The sequence below is a fragment of the Paramisgurnus dabryanus genome, chromosome 6 (assembly GCF_030506205.2).
Source record: "Paramisgurnus dabryanus chromosome 6, PD_genome_1.1, whole genome shotgun sequence".
Taxonomy (NCBI): Eukaryota; Metazoa; Chordata; class Actinopteri; order Cypriniformes; family Cobitidae; genus Paramisgurnus; species Paramisgurnus dabryanus.
Genome location: NC_133342.1, coordinates 32,352,348 through 32,371,476, shown reverse-complemented (window position 1 = coordinate 32,371,476; position 19,129 = coordinate 32,352,348). Strand labels below are relative to the sequence as shown.

Genomic DNA, 19,129 nt, shown 5'->3' with positions numbered 1-19,129 from the left:
ATTTATGAGTCTTTCGTCTCGCTTTTACAGATTTTCTCACAAATGCTGTTCAACCTATTATGCACACAAATAAAATGTTTTATCCTGGCATACATGTGGCTTTTTTTTAGAAATAGACGCTCCTACCAACCTCTTAACCAAAGAGGTGACCGAGGACTCAGCGTTGGTGATGTGGAAAAAGGTCCAGGCTGACATCGACGGCTACATGTTAAGCTACAGCTCTGCAGATGGATCCAGTCAGGAAGTTCGAGTCGGCGCTGACACCACCTCTTACGGGTTCACTGGTCTGAAGCCGGGAGTTGTCTACACAGTCTACGTCTGGGCTGTGAAAGGCTCTCGATCCAGCAGAAAAGCCACAACCCAAGCCGAAACAGGTTATCTGATTCAAGCAGACAGCATTGGCCTCGTGCCGACGCTTTCTCCTTTGACTCCAAATGTCGGATGGAGCATGACAAAAGTCTTTGCTGAGCTCTAGTGATAACTGTATTCATGCCGAACGTGCACGAATCCATCATTTATCTACATTAATTGCAATGCTAACCCCCGTGGTTGTGTGAGGGATGGGTATTTTTCATCCATTAATATTTTCGAGAGTCATTAAGAACGAGCTGAATTCTCATGATCAGAGTCATTTCCAGACGCGCGCATAATGTCAGCCTCCATTGACTGACTGTTTACTTATCCTCAGAGATCGATGCACCCAAGGACCTCAAAGCCATTGATGTTAAGACGGAGACGTCCACTATAACATGGAACGCTCCCCAAGCCAGAATCGACGGCTACATACTGACATACAGGGCTGAGGATGGCACCACACAGGTTCGCTTTGCATGCACAAATGTCACCCTAGTCTGTGAAAACCCAGTTAAACTCATAATATAACCTTGATATATTTAATACTGACTGAGCAAGATTGAAATCAACGTGAAATCATTGAGTGAAATCAAACTTTGATGATCCTAACCTGATTTTACAGACATACAGATACAGTTGCAAACTGAAACATTTAGATAGTGATTCAGCAGCTTTTACATTGGTTAGTGTGTGAAGGACATTTGACATTTTGCTTTGCTTCTATTCCTTGTGTTTTAGACTGTGGAGAGAAAGTTGACCGCAGGGGATACTAGGTTTGCTCTCTCTGGCCTTGCAATGGGCAAAAAGTACAGCGTTACCATTATTGCCTATAGGGGCTCAAAGGGGAGCAAAATAGTGGAGACAGTATTTAGCACAGGTAACGTATGCTCATATGCTTGTGTTACTTTTCACACCGTTATAAAGCAAAGTGCACTTAACAAAGTATGCACTTTGATTAGAAAAAGCGGTAACCCTTTACTATAAGATTGTATTTGTTAAAGGAATAGTCTACCCTTTTGCCATATTAAACTATGTTATTACCTCAACTTAATACATATCTATCTTTTTCAATGCGTGCACTGTACAGCGCGTCGTGAATGTGTTAGCATTTAGCCTAGCCCCATTCATTCCTATGGTACCAAACAGGGAAGCCACCAAAAAAATCCTGTGTTTTCCCTATTTAAAGACTGTTGCATGACGAGTTATACCAGTAAGTATGGTGCCACAAAATAAAACTTTTTTTGGTACCATAGGAATGAATGGGGCTAGGCTAAATGCTAACACATTCACAACGCGCTGTACAGTGCACACATTGAAAAAAGATAGGTATGTATTAATTCGTCTAGGTTGAGGTAATAACATAGTTTAATATGGCAAAAGGGTAGACTATTCCTTTAACATTAGAAATGCATTAGCTAACACAAACTAAAAATTAACAATATAGTTTTTTTTGGCATTTATTAATCTTTGTTAATGTTATGTAATGCAAATACAATTGTTTATGTGAGTTCATCACTGTAAAAAAAATAAGCAAAAAAGTTTAATCAACTAGGATTTACAACTCATCTTGACAAGCAATCAGTTGTTGTAACTTTTTAAATAAAGTTGAATTTGCTTTAGTTACTTAATTTTATAAATTACAGCATCTCATTTACTAGCCAATACAGTTAAAATGACTTGAAAATCCAAGATAATTAAATTTAAAATTAAAAAAAATATTATTTACGGTGATGTACAGTAGAGGTCTTTGCGGGTCCAAAGAAATGACCGAAAATCACTTTTTACCCAAACCTCAGGTGCATAAATAATTATTTAAAAAAAAGTCATGACCCCAGACAAACTCAAGAAAATTAGACCAGAGTCCGACCCAACCCAGTGGCAATTTTTTTGACCCGAATGTAAACGGTACTGACATGTGTGCAGTCTGCACTCCGCATGCACCAGTCAGATAGAAAGAAACCCTGGCGACCTCACAACCAATTTGGCCGGCTGCTCCATATATTTTCATTTGTTGTCTGATGACAACACAAAGGTTACCGCTAAAATGTGCATTCAAAATTGATTGACAGGTCTGGCTAAACAAAAATCATGTAGCTCGTCATGTGTGTGGTTCGTCATTTCAAAATATGTCTTCTGCCCATCGAGTGATCCTATGTGCATCATGTGTCTTGTCAAAATAAGTGCCTGCTGCAGATGCGTCTAAAGGGTTTGTGAAAAAAAAAACGCTTGCAGTGCCAGATACTCGCATAATCTAATGCGTTATGTTTAGTGTTAAGTGAGTGTCTTATGCCGAGTTCAGACTGCACGATTTTAGCCCTGATTTTGACTCGCCGACAGGTTTTGAGAAATCGCCGACAAATGTCCGAAATCACAGGCAAATCGATGCTCCTGCACGCGAGTGACAATCACACAGTGTGAATGATAAAAGACGCGCTCTGAGAGAATCGCCGATGAGTCGCCGACACCCGTGAGATATTTGGCATGCGAAATATCTGGACCGGTCGGCGATTCAAAATCATGCCGTGTGAAATGTGTTTTGACTGACAATAACATCGGCGAGGACCTACAGCCAATAAGAGACCAACATACAGGGCAGCTGGAAGTTCGAGGAGGAGTCTCTCAAAACATTTCCTCCTTCATAATCTTTATTTCTTCTTCTTTCTGCTGCAAATGAGCGCACATGCAATTTGTTTGGTAAGCTTCTTGCGAGCTACTATTTTTAATAATAATCCCAGTCTCACGTGAGAGCTCCGGTCTTGCACTCGTGACCTCGCGTTGTTTCCTTCACGTCACTTGTTGTGAGACGTAGTTTGCGGACCGCGACAAAGTTATCGGCGATTCTTCTTTCGGTAAAGTCATGCAGTATGAAAACACCTGTCGCCAATCCATCATGCAGTCTGAAACAGCAGCGACTGAATGCTACCCCAGATAATCACGCAGTGTGAAACCACAGGTGACCCGACTAGTTTGAAAATCACGCAGTCTGAACTCGGCATTACGTGTATTTTGTAAACGTGAGCTCCTCTTTTATCATAAATGTGACACTCCGAACACATATTTTGAATTTGCGCCCCTTGGATGAGCAGTCACAAGCCACCACTGTACACATATTCATAAATTACCCGAGACAAGATGTCACTAATATATCCGAGGCACACGTGAAACTGTTAGACCGGAACATGCTTGGGTCGGACATCAAGTTTCTGCTAACAGTTTCTGCTAATGCTAACAGTTACGACTTTTACTATTGATATTGTATTAGTAAATGCTGAAATAAACATGAACTAGGATTAATAATACTGTAGAAGTATTGTTCATTGTTATTTTATGCTAGCTAATGCATTTACTAATGTTAACAAATACAACCTTTGTGTAAAACCGAAACAAGGAGCAAGAAATTAAGCAGTTGATTTTGTTTTTTGCTATGCTTTATTAAAATAAATCTGTTTATCATAACTTTCATCATTTATAGTTGGTCTGTCCTACCCGTTCCCCATGGACTGCACTCAGATTATGAAGAATGGAAACCTGGAGAGTGGAGTGTATACGATCTACGTTAATAACAACCGTAGTAAAACCATGCAGGTGTACTGTGACATGACGACCGATGGTGGCGGCTGGATTGTGAGTGTGCCATCATTTTTTCCTGGCAATGTGTTTCATTGACTTCATATATAATGGATGATGTGTTATTGGCTATAAAAAGAGTAATGGAGTTTCTCTCACGAGTGTTTCCAATATAAATCATTCTTCCTGATGTTTTTTTTTATATTTGTACAATACATGAGTATTATCTCTAAAAGCGTATTGCTTTTATGAACCACAGGTGTTTCAGAGAAGAAACACGGGCAAATTAGAATTCATGAGACGTTGGAGAGAGTATATGAAAGGCTTCGGAGAACTGACAGAGGAATTCTGGCTCGGTATGTCGAAACATGTGCTTATTGAAACATTTAACACTCTCACAAATCTTCATTTGAGCTGTCATGATTTCTTCGTTGGCCAGGCCTGGAAAAGATTCACGAGCTGACCAACACTACCACGCAGTACGAGGCGCGTTTCGACGTCGGCTATGGATCCGATCGGGTTTATGCAGTCTACGATAACTTCAAAGTGGCATCGTCCAAACAAAAATTTAAGCTAACCATTGGCAAATACAGAGGAAATGCTGGTGGGTTTGATTATGTGATGCGATTATTCTGTTTAAGGTTATTTTATAAGCAGGTTTAAGTGATGATATTGACTTATTCTGTACAGGTGATGCTATGACTTATCACCAAGGAGGACTTTTCTCCACGGTTGATTCAGACAATGACATCGCACTTGGAAACTGTGCTTTGACTCACCAAGGAGCCTGGTGGTATAAAAACTGCCATCTAGCCAACCTGAACGGCAAATTTGGGGACAACAGACACAGCATGGTAAGCATACGGTGATATCTCATGCGGTGAAGTTTATTTGATGTAATGAGAGGGAAAGACCAGCAGAGGGAGATCTTAAATTGCAACTCTGAAGAGAAGCCGAAGCCAAACCACAAGAGGAATAACCCAATATTTCAAAAGAAAAGCTGTGCCCTGAATCTATCAGATCTCATAAGTTTCTCAATTTAGACAATACTTTCAGGTTGGCTGGAGATTCCTGTTTCCATTAGAATCTGTCTATCTGTGAGGTTAGCAGGTATTTGTAAAGGTGTTTCTTTTTGTGTGGAAAAGCATGAAGGACTGAAAATGTGCTTTTTAACACCTTCAGACCCTGCGTCCACTGGAATGGTCATAACATGTTTTGTGGTTCAAACCAATAAAAATGCCGATCAACCAATCAAAATAAGGCACACTGATTAAACACTAAAGGGGTTCAACTTCTAACACTTTGGTGCATTCAGACCAATTTAAATTTCCTCTCTTTTACCTCAGTCTTTCAATTGCTACTGTAGATTAAAGGGATAGTTTGCCCAAAAATGAAAATTCTGTTATCAATTAATCACCCTCATGTTGTTTTAAACCCGTATGAGTTTATTTATTCTATCGAACACAAAAGAAGATATTTCCAAAAATATATCGACGTCAACTGTGTAATTACCATAATTTTCCAAAATATCTTCTTTTGCTGTCAATAAACTCCTACAGGTTCAGAAAATCATGAGGGTTAGTAACTGATGACAGAAATTTTATTTTTGGCCCAATTTTCCCTTTAAATTTGTAATGTGCTTTTTTTAATAAAAGACCAATTATTATAGTTCCCAAATATTAAAAAGTACCTTGAAATGTGAAACATATGATGCATTGGCGTAAATGAAACAGGAAGTTCGGGTGGGACTTTTAAGGATATAATAATTATAATAATAATATATAATTATATATGTATAAAACTATAAACTAGTGTGCTCCAAAACATTAACAAAATTCAACATTTAGAAGAGTTTAGCATTAAAAAAGCATCATTGCTGTTTATGACTTCATTCTGCACTAAAGCTTCTTATCAGATAACAGACTGTGAGGTTAACTAAACACTAGTGATGTAGTACTCTGGTCCAAGTCCGGTCTCAAGACCGATTTCTGCTTTCTCTGACTCGTCTCAGACTTGTTCCTTCAAAGACTCGGTCTTGACTCAAGTCTCGGACCACAGTGGGAGCAGAAGGACTCGTAATTTCAGTCCGAGTCCTCGAGACCAACGCATTTTTTTATGTTCATATAAAAAAACCACACAACACATAACAATAATAATAAAATGCAAGGTTGACAGGCATTATTTGAAAATGACACAAAAAAAATGTTAATGTTCTTTCAAAATAACATTTCTTACTATTCTTTTTATTTAGGGAGTAAACTGGGAACCATGGAAGGGTCACCTGCAGTCTCTTGACTTCTCCGAAATAAAGATCCGGCCCGTGGGAGCAGGAAGCAGAAATAAGAGATCTCTGAAGAGGAGGGTATCTGTGTATTAACAATCACTCTACTTTACTAAGTAAAACAGGTTGTAAAAAACAATATTACTCAAGTCAACAATCAAATAACAAAATGGTTTGGAATTGGTGTCCATTCAGGGAAGCCACTTTGTAGATTCAATGCTGTGGAATTATTTCTTGTGTCTGACATTTTTAATTTAGTATATATATATAAATATAAAGAATACAAAAAACAATGCAATGCAGTGGTATTTTGAACCCACATGTAAGTGAAGATGATATGTATAGTGATCTTCACAGAACTTATTTTTTTATTGTATTACACAATGTTTTGCACCCAAAAGACTTTGTACTGTATTCTCATAAATTCAATATTTTTACACTTTTAATCCATCAGCTGTCAATCTTAATGGATTGTAATGTCACGCATAGAAAAACGTTTTAATATATGTTAAAGTCTTCTTTCTGGATGTGTACTTGTGTAGTTGTACTATAATTGCTGACTCTGACACAAAATTAAGTGTCACGTATTTTCACAGAAATAAAACATTTCTTGAGTTGAATTCTTCGCATTAAAATCGATGATTGGCTCTTACGCTGAAATCTCTCTCGATGGGAAATTATGAAAAATTACACTTCTTTGTATCGCATTATATTTAGTGACGTAGAAAGGTTGCTCAATATTTTTAACAGCACCCCTCTCTCAGATTAAGCAGAAATGAAAGATTGAATCACGCAGAGAAAATAACTGTTCTTGAAGAGGAAACTGACATCAGACGATATAACAGACTCAGCAGGAGCAGTACTCCATTGAATCATATAAGTCTCCAGACATCTGGCTCGAAGTCTTTTTGAAAGCCAAACTGGCATATCCTGTGGGCAAACTGTATGCCAAAGAAGTGATGTTTTTGGTGGGGTTTAGATGTAGGGAAGCTAAAGGCTCCTTCAAGGGTAAAACATCCTTTTGATTTGATTTTCTCCCAAAACAATAAATAGCAACAAAACACAACAGAACTTCTTTAAACTCATATTTATGTTGATATTAACTGTGAAATTTTTCTTATGCATGATTTTACAGTACTGTATGTAATACGATGACAAAATTTGATTTGATCTGACAATCTTATCAATATTTATTAAAACAATCATCATTATTTGACACATCATGGGACTGTCTGTGAAATCCAGCCTATATACGTTTTATAATCTATGACATACGAGCATATAGACAGAGTTACACTCATTTGGGACCAACAGAAAAATCCTTTGTTTTTATCTTTATGTTTAAAAAAAAAAAAAAAACAGTAGGCCTAGGTCAAAACCACATCAAAAACATATAGGACATCACTTTCTGCAAAACTGCAATGTGTTTAGCCTGCAGCTCAGTCTCTTTTCTCTTTCATCCATGGCTAAATCACTGTTTTCAATGGGGTTTGTTATATTTCCTCATCTCCCTCCCCTGCTACATTACTGTGAGTTGGAGCATGAGACAAAACAAGGTCTGTTTGGGTGGAGAGAGCAGGACTGTGGTTGTGTTCTCACCATCAGCTGAGCGTGATTTTCCCTTACACCCCCTTTGCTCTGCCTACTAACACTATGAGCTGTTAGGTGATGGAAACTTGCAGCAATAGGGTGTGTCAAGAGAAGAAAGACTTCAATTAGTCATTCTGTTTTTTTTTATATAGAAAGATACAAAAGATAAGTTACATCTCTCTTAAAGCGATACTCCAGCCAAAAATCTAAATCACACCATGATTTACTCACCCTCAAGCAATCAGAGATATATAAGTCCATCATCATTCAGGATTTATTTTAGTAAATATCCTTGGTTTTCCAAGCTTATAAAACTGGGATCAGGAAACAACTTCTGACTTTAAAGCCCAAAAAAGTCCATCAAACCTTCACAGAAGTAATCCACACAGCTCTAATGGATTAATAAAGGTCTTTGGGTGATTGCTGTTTATCGCGTTTTGGAACCAAACTATTTTTGTGTTTCTTACAACATTCCATCATTTTTTTTATTTTTTTTTTAAATAATACCACGGGTCTGTTGAATGCTGTATTCTGATTGGCTGAGAAATGTTCTGTGGGTATGCATTCATTTCTGATAACCGCACACCTAACACACCTAACAACCAGAGCAATGTTTGTGGTGACCGTGGTATAAGAGGAATAATTGACTCGGTCCTTTGCATTATTTTCGTATAATTCAATGGCCCGTCGTCAATTATTCCTTACTTAGTTTCTGCCAAAATCAGTATTGTAGCAGGTCAGTATTAAAAAGTCAATTCTTCATTTTACGCAAAATCCGATATTTGCCGTGTTATTCTGTCATCTTTTCTCCCTTTTCTCCCAAAATTCAATAACGACAGTCCTTCTCTTCCGAATGCCATAAATCCGCTTAACCAATCACAGTGCACAATTCTACGCAATGGCGGCGTGTTGAATACACACACAATCCTAGTTTTCCTCATCTACTTTGTACTTTGTGATCAACAAACAAACAAAAACAAAATAATACTTTGATGGCATTGATAAACCTGTGGTGGTTTTCTGTGATGGGGAAGAAACGTAAGCCATCAACATCGAATAATTTACGCGAGAGGCACTTGGATGAAGGAAAAGTGTTGTCTGTTGCTTGTTCTCCCGACAGCATCAAGCTTCTGTCATGCTAACATATTGACACCAGAGGATCTTATAAAAAACTTTCCATTGTTTTAGTCGAAGTCAAAAAAGTTTAGTGACGACGTCCCAAGGACGACAACTGCAATGGCAGTGATCTTAATATGGCAAAGTAAGTGTTTTGATTAATGCCATTAATGTTTTTTTTTATCAGTGCATAACACTAGTCAACTAAATGAATATAACATGGCAAAGATGAATGCACATTTATATATTGATTCAATAGATTTATAGCATTTTGAAAATAAAAACTGCAAAGAGAAAAACATCTGATTTTCAAAGATTCATTATAAAAACAAATTATGGATTTTTATAACCTAAAGATGCTATGTAAAGTTTGTAACAGAAAATAGTGTTTTTCATCTCGTCACTTTCTTGGTATAGAAAATTTTTTCCCCAAAATGAGTCAAAATGGATTTATTGTGTTTTGGAACCAAACTCTGCATATCCATATTTTAAACTGTATAAACTATAATAACTAGCTTCTGGTAACAATGCCATCTTGTACTCATGTGATTCACGAGAGTCACTGCGCAATGTAACCACGGCAATGAACGAGTCCAAGATGACGTTGTAACCGGAAGCTATAGTTATTACAGTTTATAAAGTTTGAAATATGGATTTTTGCTTACCTAATCACATTACCCGCAAGAAGATCTTTATTAACCCATTGGAGACGTGTGGATGACCTGTGAAGGATGGATGCACTTTTTGGGGGTTTAAAGGCATAAGTTTTTCCCTGATCCCTGTTTTCTAACATTATAAACTTTGGAAGAGCAAGGACATTTACTAAAATAACTCCAAATGTGTTCGTCTGAAAGATAATTTACATACTGTGCAAAAGTCTTAGGCCAACACCACCAGACTTGTTGTTTTAGAAATTTTAATGTCAATCCATATTTATTTTTACATCTATTTTATTAAAATACAAAGAGAAAAGTATTTTCTCTTTGTATTTTAAGAAGACATTTTGTCCTTATTTTTTTTACATATTATGTAAAAAAATCAAGACTAAATGTCTTCTTTAGGCAATATTGGTGTTTAATGTGACCTCTCTTGGCACTAAACACATCTTGAGTGTTTTTAAGCAGAATGAAGTAAAAAGAGTAATTTCTTTAAAATTAGAAATTAGGATTTAATTTTATTTAGGTTAAAAGATCCTGCAGTTTCCTGCTATTGCTCAAGTGGAAGGGGAGTTTACCCTAAAAACCTGACACATCAGTTTACAATACAGTTTTTAATACTATATACACAAATTTCCTATATTTTCTGGATGTATTCTATTAAAGAGACTGAGAAACAATTATATACAGTATGATGATCATATTATGATCACTATAACATTGCAAAAACAACAAATCTAATTCTGGCATGGTGGCCTAAGACTTTTGCACAGTACTGTATGTATCTCAAATTGCTTGAAGGTGAGTAAATCATGTTGTAATTTTGATATATGACTGGAGTATCGCTTTAAACCCTATTATAGTACTGTAGATTATTCCTTGCTAATGAACTTTTATTTGATGGATAATCCAATGATTTAGGCAACAAGGAACTTGTGATTTAAAATTGACTGAGCGAGGCAGAAAAAATGACTATGATATATAAAAAATAAAGTTTATTCATTTTGCATGTTCAAGATAAGAAACAGACACTGAAAAAGTCAAGCAGCATAAAAAAAGAAACAAAGAAATGTTGCTTCAGTATATTCATACAAATTGTTTCTCAAAACTATTGACATGCAGAATTGGACTGTAAAGCTTTGCTATCACACATGTTGGACGATCACACAAGAAACTTATAGATAGGCTTCGTTGGACAAACAAAAAGTGATGTTTTCCTTTGATCCCACTGTACCCGAAACAAACAAGCAAACAAAACTAAAGAGGACAAGTTTGTTGCAACCAACCACACTGATCACACAATGAATATCCAATGGCAGTTATACAATGAACACTATGGAAATGTGAGACAGTTGAATTGAAAGTAAAAAGAAATGATGAGTTTTAAATCACAAGTTCATGACACCCGTAATCAAGTGTTGAAGTTTCACATAAACATCTAATTACAGCGCTGGGAAATAAAACAGCATCTGCAAGGTGCAAAAAGCTCAAGGTTTGTTTATCACCCCAATTACACACCGCTGTGATCATGAAGTTTCCAACTCTGAGATCTGAGCTCACTATAATTGTTTTCACTGGATTATGAATTACGGTGTTTGGGAGTCAAGTGATAAAAGTGTAAGATCATACTGTGTCAAATCAGCTTTGTCAATCATGGGCCAGATTTACTAACAGCTTGTGCCAGCGCAAACGCCTATGTTTTGCCTAAAAAACTACTGTCAGGATTTACAAAAGATATGTAAGTAAATTAAACACAAAAAATGATCTTCAGTGCTTATTTGAAATTGCACTTTCATGCTAATCTGTCATGTTAAGTAAATCTGGCCCCTTGTCTTCACAGTTGCAGGATATCATTTGTTGCAAAGCAGTACCTTTGGAAAAGCTCATTTCTTGAGTCTCTTTGGAGCTATATTATTTGTATTACCCTTTAAAATTCTCCTTTTTACATTCAGGCATGGTTAAGTAAACCCCTCGGTACCTATCTGTACATGTACCATACGGTAAAAATCAATAAATACAAAACATTTCATGTATTACACTGTAGTCAGTGCTAATCTATCATGGTTCAGAGGATCAGTTTTGACAGAGATCCACAAGTCTTCACCATTTTGGTCGCCATTTTTTTTTCTCTTCTTCTTTTCCGGTTGTGGGTTTGTGACTGTGGCTCCACCTTTGCAACAACACCGGCATCCATCAGCACGACCACAGCAACAACAATGACAACAAACCAGCAGCGATGTGAAGATGATAACCAGCGGTAGACTCAGAAGAACGACCAGGCAGATCGTGTTGTGGATGCTCTGGTTGTGTTTGGCTACCACAAGGTTACAGATGTCGTTGAAGAATTGCAGAATCGCCTCCGCCATGATTCAGCGAGAGTCCTTCAGATCCCTCTTGGGTTTTTAAAGAGATCAGATCTAATGTGGTTGAATGTAAAGATCAGATTAAATCATTGGTTGAGAATTTGGCCACTTGATCCACTTTTAATATCTTTCGAAGTGTTTCAGTTCAGTTTGGAGCTGGTGAATGCTCTGATGTGGTAACAAGTTTCATCCTGAGCAAAAGAGATCTCACAAGCCAGTTTCAGTCAATGATGGATGGATGATTTTTAAACCCTTGATGTTGTTATTTCTTTAATCCCAAACTATTGCACTTATATGAAAAAAGACTTGCATTTGGGACTTAAGAACAAAGTATTGTTTATGAGATGATTCTTTTCGAAATCACAGACTTGTGATGATTGATATCTTGTGTCTGTGAGGACTGCAGAGACTGTAGATTGTGTTTATACGGGGTGGATTTTTGAGCATCAGTCCCACTGGAGAACCAACTCTATTTTAATCCCTTCTGCCTTGGCTGTCACAGATGTAATGCAATGATGACATTTCTGGAGAAAGAGAGAGAGAGAGAGAGAATAAGATGGGGGTGAAGTTGAATGAACTGGCTTTAATTCATGTGTACCTTCATCTACTTTGAATCTTACTGATATTTCAAGACCAAGTCAAAATAAACAGAACAAAGTAAAATCAGCTTGATATATAAAAATAGATTCAGAAAAAGATTAATTGCCTACACTGTAAAAATGCAGAATGAAGTTAAAACTACTTGGTTCCCTTTCGAGGCAACCATGTGATTCGTCACCGTAGTGAGGCTTACGGTACATTCACACCATAGACTGTAAAAAAAAGATGGACGTTGCGACGTCGCCTCCCTCCATTGTAATGAATTAAGGCCAAAAATGACCATGGTCGCCGCCATGTTATGTAAAAACTAGGGCCGGCACTCGATTAAAAAAATTAATCTAATTAATTAGAGGCTTTGTAATTAATTAATCGAAATTAATCACATAAATATTTGACCAGAGAACATTGAGAAGTTATTTTTTCACATGGATTTTTAGTATACCATGAATAATGACTGAATACATAAGCTTAAGCAACAAAATATTGTTTATTTTTGTTCAACCAAGTCGTTGTACTCGGAGTCGGGCTAATGTCCACGCTAGCTGCTATATGTTTTGCATTGAGATGATACTTGGGGCTCGATGTGCTGCGGTGATATGTGAACTCCTTGTTGCATAGCTTACACACAACCATGCTCTTATCGACGCTTCCATCCGTTTGTTTTTTATAAAAAAAATTCCCATCCACGGGGCCAACCAAAGCGATCTCATCAGCTTCTTCGTTCATGTTCACTGTGGTTTGTTGTTGTCTGAAGTCATGAACGCTAGTTGGTGCCCCAGTATAATCGGTCCGCCGAAACTCATCCAATGAGAAATGTTCCGCGGTGCAAAAATAAGTGCGATTAAAATGCGTTAAAAATGTTTAACGCGTTATTTTTTGTGTAACTAATTAATCTTAATTAACGCGTTAAAGTCCCGGCCCTAGTAAAAACGTCAGTTTGGAGCCTGCATGCGCAGAAGGAATCTTCCGTGGAGCCAGAGGCGGAGCCACGGTACCAAACTTCCGCCCAAATGCTTGCGCGCCCAATTTAACCACGCCAATCATAACGACACGCCCCATTTCTATAGCATTAAAATTACTAGCTAAAATGAAACATATCACAAAAATTAAGATTTGAACATATATCAGCGTGATAACAACTAAGAGCCAGAGGCTTTACTTTTCAAGACTTATGAGGCACACCCGAGTCACACAAGCCTTAACGCTTCCCATTCACTTTTAATGGGTGACGTCATGCAATGCCGAACTAAATTGTGGATCCGTCGGTGCCGTGTCAGTGCTGTTGCTCACAGCAGGAGTTGAACATTTCTCAACTTTTCAAGCAGCAATGCCCAATCAGATCGCCTTATGCAAATAACCTAAGCAGAGCCAGCCAATTATGTTAATGGAAGACTGGAGCATGTGTTGCGGCCACTGTGATTGGCTGTTGTCCACGTTTCAGACAAGCCTTCCGTCAAGTGTTAACGCTTTTGTCCTGTGTGAATGCACCGTTAGAGAGATGCAGTGTCCTGTTCCCTTCTCAGAGAACATTTTTCAAGTCAGTTTAACCTACTATTTTACGATTTGACTTGTGATAAGTTGATGTCACTTATAAAAACAAGTTGAAGTTGTTTAACTTAATTTGTCAAGTTAAAGAAACATAAAAATCTTTTTTTTTTACAGCGTAGTGTGAAGTGATCTGACTTTAGATTTGGTTTACATTTTACTGTTGCTCAGATTGTTCATTTAACTCTTTTTTGAGTTACTATTTTGAAATAGTATTAACTTTGTAAACAAACATAATAACAATATTGCAAAACACAGGAAACACACAGACATCAACACATTGCAATAATGGAGATGTTAAAAGCTAAGCGAAGAAAAATCCCCTTTTAACAGTATTGAGAATTACAACATGCATACAGTACAAACGCATTGCTTTTCACACAGCTGAAGGTGTGATACACATCAGTATTTTGTCACGTAGCATATTCACATGCTTTGAAATGTTGCACAAACGTTTTGAAGCCTCCGCATTGGCTGTGCATGGTCCATGTGTGCAATGAGTTTGCCTAACTTCCTGTAGACAATTTCACAACAGGATATCACATAGCACATCATTGCCTCTCTCTCTCTCTCTCTCTCTCTCTCTCTCTCTCTCTCTCTCTCTCTGTGTGTGTCAATAACCCTTAACTTTTGTTTTAGATGGATATTTGTCAAAATTTCCATCTCTCATTTAGACCTGACAACCCTTATAATAGTTAAGATAGTAAAGGCAACACAACATAATGAAGAGGTTTCAGTGGTTGACCAGAGAACGAGTGCACATTTACAGATGCAGTTATTGTTTTAAAGACTTCGTCTTCTCATTTCCTCTCAGATGCGGGGAAGTGAGAGTGCTGCAGTGCCCTTCTCTATTTTTGACTTTAGCAGAAAAAACTTTTTTTTTAAACAACATCGACTTCCATACTAGGAAAAACGATGAAAGTTAATGTTTCGTCTAAAACGGTTTTCAAACATTGCACAAAATATCTTCCTTTGTGTTCAGCAGAACAAATAAATTTATGTGAAACTTAATCATGACAGATTAACTATCTCTTTAATCCTCTTTTGATCTATAGAGGAATGGTAAACAGGAAGACTTCACACAAAGCCAGGATGAAGCACAAAATGTCACTCAACATCCTCTGCACAAATATACTGTTTTTAACACTCAATCCAAATTCACTTAAATTCTCCTCATGTTTACCAAGAAGCTCATTTTGCTGTTGTATCAAACATCAATGATTCAAATTTTAAGGCACACAGCCCAAATTTCACATTGAACCATCACGACCCTTTCACTATACAAGAGAGAACATTGTTTTAATGCAAGCTGGGCGCCCGGGGAACTTTCTTGGTGTTTCTGAGAGAAAGAAAGCAAACATTGCTCAGAAAGCTCGAGTTTAATCTACGGTAGCTCTCAAAAGTGCTTAGTTTAATAAAACAAAACTGCATCCATCTGTTGGAAACTCTGCATTAAACAAAGCTTCAACATATGCATGCTATTCAAACACGTGCTTGCTGCCAGACCTGTTATGGAAATATTTACAAAAGCAGAAGAGCTTTAAAGAGGAGGTATAAACCTCAGCATGGCCTTTATTTATGGTGCCCAGTTTATATTCATGAATGATTTGTATCTTTCGCTTTCCTATTTTGGTGATGTCAAACAGTCACATTTTTCATATTTAAAAATAGAGTGCAAGAAACAGGGCTGCAATGTAAACAGAATGAGTTTTGTCATCGAAAATCGAAAAGGTCAACGGCTATTTAAGGAATACCCAAGAACATCCAAGAAGCAGTTTAGCCAGATGCGTTCTCATCTTCGACAGTTAAATTGCCACTTTAGCTAGAAACATAAAGATCAATTTAGATACCTTACTGTGAAAATGACTCTTTTACATATTACAAGTGACCGATTTTCAGTACTTCGTGCTTTAAAGCATCTGATTTTAACAGCAGTGATGTATTTAGCTCATATTGAATGTGGGCTCAAAGATGCAGTTCTCACCACCCAAAAGATTTGCAAAGAAAGCAACTGCGTATTAAACTGAACAGCTCAATGTTGCCATTGTTTAGACTCTTAAACATCCTTGAATACAGCATGGTCAGATTGAAGTCTTAGTTAAACCCAACCCATATTTTCAAAAAAGTCCTTCAGTAAAGTCTCTGATAAACAACATTAAATCCCACTGTGACTTCTGATCTACACCTCACATTAAAAAAAAAACACGGTTAAAAAAGCTGTTAATATGGTGGTACACTTTTAAAAACTACACCTTGGTACCTAAAGGGTGCATACGGTACAGTATTAATCATGTAACGGTACATATTGGAACAGTACATTAAAGATACATATCTGTACCTAAATTGTACATATTAGGACTTTTTAAAACTGTAAATTTACTGTAATGTATCGCAACACTGCTTCAATAGCCTCTTTCACACAGTAATACGGTAAATTACCATTAATTTACCAAAATGAATTTACCAGTAAATACAAAAATGTGCTGTGTACACACGCAGTGACGTTCTGTCTTTTTACCAGTAAGACATCATTAACACATTAGTATCAAAATACCGGTAAACTCAGAGAGAAAGCGGAAGTTACCTGTGACTCAGTGTTGTATTTATAAGCAATAGCGGGTTATGACTTCATATCCACGGCCTGTATTTTTTGTTACTTTCACATCTGTGGTAAACGCTGATGGTCGCGAAGTTGCTCGTGACCAAACAACATTGACGTCTACGTTTGCACATTAGGCTTCATAAAGGGTGTGCTAAGGACGTCGGCAATTTGGCAAATAGATAGTAAGCTGTTTTAAACAACTTTGGGGAAGAAGTGTGGATGTTAACTTCAGTTGTGCTGAACTTTGAAGCAGCATGTGTGTGAAAAACGTCCATAAACAGTGCGGGGGTAAACACATCATCTTTATCAAAACGTATGATTGGCCCAAAGCTGTAATTGCGGCAAGATGGGATGATGGGATACACTTTCCCTCAAATAATGCTCGGAGATAGTTTGGATTTTGTGTGTGTTAAGGTCACTAAGCTTGGCATTTTTAAAAAGCCCCTATTGTTCGATTCACGTTTTTACATTTCCTTTGGTGTGTAATTGTGTATTAGTACATGTTAACGATATGCAAAGGTACAAACCCCAAAGTAAACTATAAAGCGTTGTCTCCAACGTAAATCTCTTTTTTTGGACTACAACAAACACACGGATTGTAGGCAACAGTTTACTTCCTGGGATTGGCGATGTAAACAAGCCCGACATTATCATAATTCCTCCCGCTTCGGACTCAGCCTGTAAGTTCACTTCTGTTAATCTTTCAAACATGTTAAGGAGGGTCACGTTTCTGGCTGACGTCAGAGGAATTCAGGCCAATCACAGTGTACAGATTAGCTGGCCAATCGGGGACACAGAGCTTTTCAAATCCGTGCATTTCAGGAAGAAGTGCAAGCTAGAGCTACAAAAATGTACGGTATGTGGAAAATAATGTGTTTTTTAACCATAAACCACGCAAACACATTGCATTATACCAAATACAGAAATTAACCTTGTTTTCAGCAACAAAAAAGGTGCTCTTTAAAAGGTACCATCTCGGTGACAACTTGTGTATCTTTTATCTGACAGCGCAGTCTAATTTGCATAATGTGCTTATTTTTTTCAAATGGCTTTTCTTGTGTTGCAAGTCTGAACACATCTCATTCACACAAATCAAAGCGTGAAACACTTACAGTCAGTAGGCTTTCTGCAATAAAAACGCAGTAACAAAGAAAATTAAAAGAAAAACTTTTATGGATATTGTAAAACATTACCCTTACAGAGGTCAAACATTTTGCAATGTGGTAAAAATGGTATCTTAGCAATTCAAAATATTTTTGAGTCCCTAGGATGAATCACTTCTTTGTTTTCTATTTTTTTTAAGTATTTTAAAATATACAACACTGTAAAAATGTGCTGTAATTATGCAGCTGGTTGCCAGTAAATACTGTAGAAGATAACGACTGAAAATGTTAATTTAACTTTGAACAAACTGTTGCCAATAAATACCATAAATGTAAAATCTACAGTAAGTTACTGGCAGCTAGTTGCCTGTAATACCCAATAATACTGTAATTTTTACAGAATTTTTTTTACAGTGAAGCTGTGTTGTGAACATGTACATTTTAGATACAAAAATTACATCAGAGACATCTCCACAACATTTAACAAAATAAAAAAAACCCAAGACAAATCACTCATTAAAAACAAGTGTGAGTTTTCTTAATTCCTTGTAACTAGGTAACTATTTTCTAACTAACTATCAGTAATTTAAGTAGCATTTTTGTAATCCACATACTGTGGTTCATAACCATTAAAATCAGTTAATGTAAAAGTCATTGTGCTTTTATCCAGAAAAACCACAGCTTCTCTGTTCTGTATGTGTTAATAGGATAGACTTGCTCTCCCCATTATGGCGGACTCATTGACGTATTAAAACCAGACCATAGTAGTCAGTGTGGAGTCTGTGGGCTCGTCCAAATACAGTTAAATGACTATTAATATAACCACACATCTTATAGTATATGACATATTTCCCCTTTTTGGCCTAAGTGTTCCAGTGGTCGTGAAGACCACAAGTGTTTACGGTACATAGAACCAGATGAGACACATTTAACAGCTTTTAAATAATGAGATAAACAAACAAAGAAATCTTCATTTTGGGCATGAAACTTTTTACACTTCACTCCCTGTGTAACAGACGACATAATCGTGGTGTTTCTAAATAAGTGATAAAAAGCAGTTGCAAAATGTTTTACAACCAAATTATATGTACTGTAAACTGTAAAACGTTTCACTGTAGATTTTTATGAATTTGAATTGGCAGCAGCTTCACCTGCAAAGTACCGTTTGTGTTTTTATTAACAGTTTTTTCATGTATTTAGAATTACGGTTTATTATGTATTCCTGTATTCCTGTAAATTTACAACACAACACTGGTAATTTGTTTTGCAGTAAATTACTGTATTAGAAGTATACACCGTATATTGTATTTGAATAATTTATATTTGAATAATTTACAGAAAAACGGTTAACC

The 19,129-nt window shown here is 36.9% G+C and overlaps 2 protein-coding genes across 3 annotated transcripts in view; one reads left to right on the top strand and one right to left on the bottom strand.

The window, feature by feature from the left end:
- tnn (tenascin N) overlaps nucleotides 1-6,822 on the top strand; it is a 41,408-nt gene extending 34,586 nt beyond the window's left edge. The window contains exons 8-15 of the mRNA XM_065276617.1: nucleotides 111-374; nucleotides 689-819; nucleotides 1,093-1,231; nucleotides 3,827-3,978; nucleotides 4,181-4,277; nucleotides 4,361-4,525; nucleotides 4,612-4,775; nucleotides 6,173-6,822. Coding sequence (XP_065132689.1) covers nucleotides 111-374; nucleotides 689-819; nucleotides 1,093-1,231; nucleotides 3,827-3,978; nucleotides 4,181-4,277; nucleotides 4,361-4,525; nucleotides 4,612-4,775; nucleotides 6,173-6,298 — 1,238 coding nt within the window. The 3' untranslated portion in view covers nucleotides 6,299-6,822. The remainder of the gene's footprint in view (nucleotides 1-110; nucleotides 375-688; nucleotides 820-1,092; nucleotides 1,232-3,826; nucleotides 3,979-4,180; nucleotides 4,278-4,360; nucleotides 4,526-4,611; nucleotides 4,776-6,172) is intronic.
- Nucleotides 6,823-10,544: 3,722 nt separating this feature from the next.
- The window catches only part of LOC135767035 (uncharacterized protein KIAA0040 homolog), a 33,884-nt gene continuing 25,299 nt past the window's right edge, over nucleotides 10,545-19,129 (bottom strand). For both annotated transcript variants that reach the window (XM_065276616.2, XM_065276615.1), the window contains exon 2: nucleotides 10,545-12,451. In XM_065276616.2, coding sequence (XP_065132688.1) covers nucleotides 11,598-11,930 — 333 coding nt within the window. In that variant the 5' untranslated portion in view covers nucleotides 11,931-12,451 and the 3' untranslated portion in view covers nucleotides 10,545-11,597. The remainder of the gene's footprint in view (nucleotides 12,452-19,129) is intronic.